This window comes from Populus euphratica, unplaced genomic scaffold, assembly GCF_000495115.2.
Source record: "Populus euphratica unplaced genomic scaffold, PopEup_1.0 scaffold114.1, whole genome shotgun sequence".
NCBI classification, from domain to species: Eukaryota; Viridiplantae; Streptophyta; class Magnoliopsida; order Malpighiales; family Salicaceae; genus Populus; species Populus euphratica.
Window position 1 is genome coordinate 570105 of NW_011499905.1, and position 5450 is coordinate 575554.

Below are 5450 nucleotides of genomic sequence, written 5' to 3' on the forward strand. Positions count from 1 at the left end.
AAATATTTGCATAGAAGCTATTTTATACTTTATTAGGAAGATGAACTGCATGTTTCAGTCTTTAATTAACATTAACAATATTTTTTTCATAATTTATCAATTTATTTTATCCAATACACACATTACTTTTTTTTTCTTTCTTTTGTTGAAAAACAAATACCACAAAACATTTGTATTGCCTTGAAGCCCTTTTCACTTATATAATAAATTAATTTAAAATTTTACTTTTAATGTAGAGTAGGTACAATGAATAGTAATAGCCTGAAATAAAAACTAGATTAATTTCCCGCTTGAGAGCAAGAACGACAAAATCACCAGTGCTTTTCCATCATTCATGGGATTCCCCTGGGGGTAATAATAATTACCTTATAATTAAATAAAAAGTAAACGCTGTGTTAGTCTTTTTACACTTCGAAGTAACGCGGAAAAACCCCTCCTATTTATTATTTATTATTACACTTACCAAAAAAAATAATAAAGACAAGCCCGTTAAAACCGTGTTGATCGGGTCTGGACCGCAATATTTCAAACCGAGTGCACGTCCAAGCATGGATTTGGTTAATTCTAACTCAGTCCCTCAGTTTCTCCAAACTAATCAATTAGTCCTTGAAGTGATTCAAAAGCACATTCTTTCTAAATCATAATCACTTCTCTTTTCTTTTTATTTTCTACCAAAAACCAAAAAAGGCCATAAAATCATAGTATCAAATCGACCACAGGACTAGTAAAAATAAAACTTGGATCATTAGGTTATCGGGTTAATTTACGGGTCATTGAATTATCGGTTTGTACTAAAATAAAATTTCATTCTCTCTTTTCTTAGCTTTCACCTAATCATATTAACTAGGTTTTATTAATTAAGCCAATGTCTTATCCGATTTAACTACAAGTCTGATTTAAAAAGCATGAATAAAATTAGTGAAAGGGTTAAGTTTTAATAGATTTAAGAAGTATAGGAGTTAAATAGGAAGTCTTGAAATCACGAGGACTAGTTAATTAATTTCATTTAACTTAGTGACTGAAAAGGTTATGATTAAACTCTTTGAATAAATTAGAGCGTACACGCTCCAAGATAAGTCCACGCAATTATTTAATTTTTATACGAATTGGGAAGCGAAATATCGTATTGAATAAGATATTATTAACCGACGCGAATTCAGCGCGTGGCCTCCTCCCCCCTTTTTTTACACGTTCTTTATAGAATTATCCACAAATAACCACGTTAATGTCAACTTAATTATTTTTTTTCTTTCTTGAGAAACAAAAATATTGGTAAATATTTATTAAGAAACAAATTTATAAGGTATTGAACTTGCCATTTGTATAAATAATTTTTTTTGTTCATAATAAAATTGTGTTTGATTAGTATTTTAAAATAAGAATAAAAATAAAAATATATAGACAAAATAATAAAAATAAAAACATCTACAAATATATAAAATACATATGTTCTTCATATAGTTTTATAGTTAACCTTTCTTACTTTCAAAGCAGTAACAAGAAAATATGTAGCTTTTGTCCCTAATGTCTCCATGGCCTCTCTTTAGAGACAAAAATCAAAACTCATCTAGTTATGTCATGGCCACATAATAAATTATAGTTTTCATAACATATTGAAAAATTAGATTTAAAATTATACTAAATATGAATAAGAGGATAATTAAAAAATATTGTATTTTAAAAAAAATTGAAGAAAAACATAAAAAAATAATTTTTTTAATAAAATATATAAGTTCAGATATTATTAAATATAAAAAAATATAATAAAGAAATATCACATCCTATTTTTATTACTGCAATATAAAATTTTAAAAAATAAAATTGAATATGATATAAGTTATAATGATGGGATAACATTCTTATCTAACTATTTAAGCATGTTATGTATCAAAAGCACGACAACTTCATGTAGCCTTATTACCAATATTTTAGTTTAACTAGTTGACTAGTTGCTTTAGTTGTTTAAATTAATGGACTGTTTTATATAAAAATTATAATTTTATGATTTTTTTAGTTAAAATATACATCTTAGTTTAACTTGTAAACTCAAAAATAGACTTCAATTAAAATCTCAAAAAGTTATTGTTCACATTATAGTTGTCATGTGTTTTTCAAGTATCAATGATATAAATAAAATTATAATAAAAAATAATTTTGAGTAGTTAGAAGTGAGTTTACTATAACTAGATGAAGATGTGCTCTGAATAAATTATATAAATGACCTAATAAATATATTTATAAACTAGTAAAATAGATTTAGGTTTAAGAGATGGTTTGGTCACGTTGGATGATAATAATAGATTAAAAAATCATAATTTTTGTTCAACCGTTGGATTATATTTAAATTATTACAAGAGTTTTTGAAGGTTATTTTTTTTAAAATAGTTATGGGATCATTACTTCGACAAAATATTTAGATTTTAAAAATTTTATTATAAGTCTTTAATTTTATTAATTTTATGATTTTTTATGAATCAATCACCTAATTTAATAAATTATTATAAATCAATCAATCTATTAATTCTGGTTTAATTAATATAGTAGTTCAAAAATATAATATTTAACTAAATATCATGATTATATTAAATAAAAAATTACTATTTCATCAAGACTTTTTATTACTGTGAATTTTGTATGCTAACCGTGGAACTTCTCAACATTTTAACGGGCGCGTCTGTCGCACTTGATAAGATAAAATCTAGACCAGTTTCCTCTCCTTCTGCGTACTTAAACTCTCTATTTATAGCATCAAACAACGTTCTAGTTTCTCATCCACACAGGCTCTCTGTTTTGCACTGTTGTCCGAACTCTTTGCTTGCAATTTTGCTAATGCTCTCTGTTTCCCACAACAATAAGTCCTCCTCTAATTTTAGCAAAACCCTTTCGAGAGAAGTAAAAATCCCAATTTTTAGTTTTCGAAAAAAGAACGAAGGAAGAAAACCAAATTTGGTGTATATAATTTAAGGGAACCGCGAACAGCACAAACCCTCGCCAGAATTCTTGTATTGAATCTCTTGTGTAAGAGAAACATGAGGAACCTATCTTTCTACCTCACGAACTTGACAAGTTTCCTAAACTTTCTTTTCCCTTTTCTTATAAAAATCCCATCAAAATCTTTGCCTGTGCAAATTGAAACCATGGTTTCTCTGGTTTCTCGTACTGGAAGAAATCTACAGCGGTATGAGAAAGGCTTTCGCCTTGTTGTAGGGTGAGTTTCCTTCTCCTTTTTGTTCTTTCCTTTTCTTTTTAATATTTTCCGTTTCTGGGTTATTTATTAATTCATTATGTTTGTATGATACTGCCAAACAATTGGAATTCTTCACAAGTTCGAGGTTTTTTTTATTTTTATTTTTTATTTTTTATGGGGGTCATTGTTAAACTTGTTGAATTTGAATTTTTTTTTTGTTTATTTAATTATAGTTCTGATCTATTTCGTTTAATTTTGTATCTTTCATGGTTTTGATGTTTTAGGATGTCAATCTAGGCTTAAATTTAATTTTATTGATAAAAAGTGAAATGATTTCTCTTTTAGGGGTTTTCAATGGTAATTAATAATTAATTAATGGAATATAATTTGTATCAGTAAACGGTCAAATTTGTCATCTGATCTTTGTTTGCTAATTTGTTTTGAAATTTATGCAGGTGCATTCCATATAGATACAAGAAAAGCCAAGAACCAACTTCGGTTGAAGAATTAGAAGTTCTTGTCATAAGTGCACAGAATGGTCAAGGAATGTTGTTCCCAAAGGTAATTATATTATATTACTTGCAGCAAGAGACTCTCTATCATCATTTGGTTTTTAAGATGCTTGTATGTAGTCGTTTCCTTTTCTTTTTAATTAATGGTCTCCGTGTTGTAATGAACAGGGAGGATGGGAAAATGATGAGTCTATGGAAGAGGCTGCGATGCGAGAGACAGAAGAGGAAGCAGGAGTGATTGGTGTTGTTGAGGTTAGTATTTGCAAATCCATTATCGCATCAGAGCTTCTCAATGTTTCTGTCAATGCTTCTTTTCTGAAAACTAATCAAGTTATTTGCTGTTGACTTTACAGGGTAAATTAGGCCCATGGTATTATAAGAGCAAAAGGAGTTGCATAATGCATGAGAGCTACATGTTTCCTCTACTCGTTCAAGAAGAATTAGATAGTTGGCCCGAGAGCAAAATCCGAGAAAGAAGATGGGTATGTGTTACTTTTATCCCTTGATGGTGTTAATGCAGCTGTTGAAGAGAATGGGATCTGATTTTGCAATGTATTTGCTGGTTTTTTCAGGTTTCTATTAATGAAGCTAGAGAAGTATGCCATAATTGGTGGATGCGAGATGCTTTAGAAGAGTTGGTTAGGCGACGAAGACTAAATCCCCAAGCACAGAGTTAGGAAACCAGGAACAAGTTTCAACCTAGAATAGGTTTCAGAGCATCTTCTAGATGAAGTACAAATGTTGCTCCTTTTTCATTCTAGTTGATGTACAAATTTAACATAGAATAGGTTTCAGAGCATCTTCAAGATGAAGTACAAATGTTGCTCCTTTTTCGTTCTAGTTGATGTACAAATTTTGATTCATTGATTCTTTTAAGTGAATAAACATGATTCTGTACTGCCTAGAATAGGTTTCAGGCTTGATTCTTTCGAGCCTGTCAATTCTTTAAACGCCAAATGCTTGTTTCTGCAGGCCAATGCTGGCCATGGTGATGGAGTGCTTGGTGACTTGGTCTGTTTCAGTTTATGCATAAAGAATAACGCAGGCGGTTGATGATGAGATTTGTAGATTGATTTTGCTTCATTTGTTTATAACAATGCTCCTTTGGTAGACCAGCCATTGATCCAGTAAGAATACCTCATAAACAGCAAATCAACCGAAACCCTAGCAGACCAAGTCGTTACTCGATTATATACACAAAATAATATCAACATTATCAAGACCAAAGAAAAAAAAGAAAAAGAAAAACAGTCACTGGCTCTGCATGATCATTGTTTGCTGTCTTTGCAAATTTTCAGGGAACACTATGTAGCTTGGTAAGCGCTACCAATTATACAAGAGAACACTCCAGATGACTTCGTTTTGAATTAGACATGCTGTTGCATTACATTTTGTTGCTCTTCCTCTGTCTTTGCCGAGGATCAACTGATGATCATCAGATATTGATAAGGGCTATAAACACCAGTCTAAAACGACAGTTGAACAAAATGGCTTGCCTAGAATTGATCGCAACTGGGATCTTGACAACATGCGCTGGAAAGTTATGATCCATGCCATATCCTTGGAAGTCTTGGTTGCTGTTTCCAAGAGGTTTTGCATCTTCCTTCCGGGTTCCATTTCTAAAGAACCATCTGACAGAATTAGTCCCAGAAGGCTGGAAAGGCTTAAAGGATCGGCAGAAAGTCAAAAAGCCCTCCTCCACTTGTGATGAGAATAGGTAGGGTAGTTCTATGATTGATGGCCCAACCGTA

At 30.7% G+C, this 5450-nt stretch overlaps 1 protein-coding gene across 2 annotated transcripts; it reads left to right on the plus strand.

The window, feature by feature from the left end:
• Window positions 1-2748: 2748 nt before the first annotated feature.
• Window positions 2749-4830, plus strand: LOC105133317 (nudix hydrolase 4-like). 2 transcript variants are annotated; one of them, XR_843755.1, is made up of 6 exons: window positions 2749-3208; window positions 3643-3748; window positions 3868-3951; window positions 4053-4181; window positions 4272-4431; window positions 4672-4830. XR_843755.1 is itself a non-coding variant. In XM_011037258.1 (5 exons), exons 1-5 carry the CDS (start codon window positions 3030-3032, stop codon window positions 4374-4376), a joined length of 603 nt encoding a protein of 200 aa, XP_011035560.1. In that variant the 5' UTR covers window positions 2749-3029; the 3' UTR covers window positions 4377-4615. The 2 variants fall into 2 exon arrangements, 1 of the variants encoding a protein (XP_011035560.1); XM_011037258.1 differs by lacking the exon at window positions 4672-4830 and having other exon boundaries at window positions 4272-4615.
• Window positions 4831-5450: the final 620 nt, after the last annotated feature.

Excerpts from the sequence above, each read along its gene's own strand:
- LOC105133317 (XM_011037258.1), top strand. The coding sequence starts at position 3,030 with ATGAGGAACCTATCTTTCTACCTCACGAACTTGACAAGTTTCCTAAAC. Across the intron at positions 3,749-3,867 it reads AAGGAATGTTGTTCCCAAAG|GGAGGATGGGAAAATGATGA; the intron begins GTAATTATATTA and ends TGTAATGAACAG. Across the intron at positions 3,952-4,052 it reads GAGTGATTGGTGTTGTTGAG|GGTAAATTAGGCCCATGGTA; the intron begins GTTAGTATTTGC and ends TTGACTTTACAG.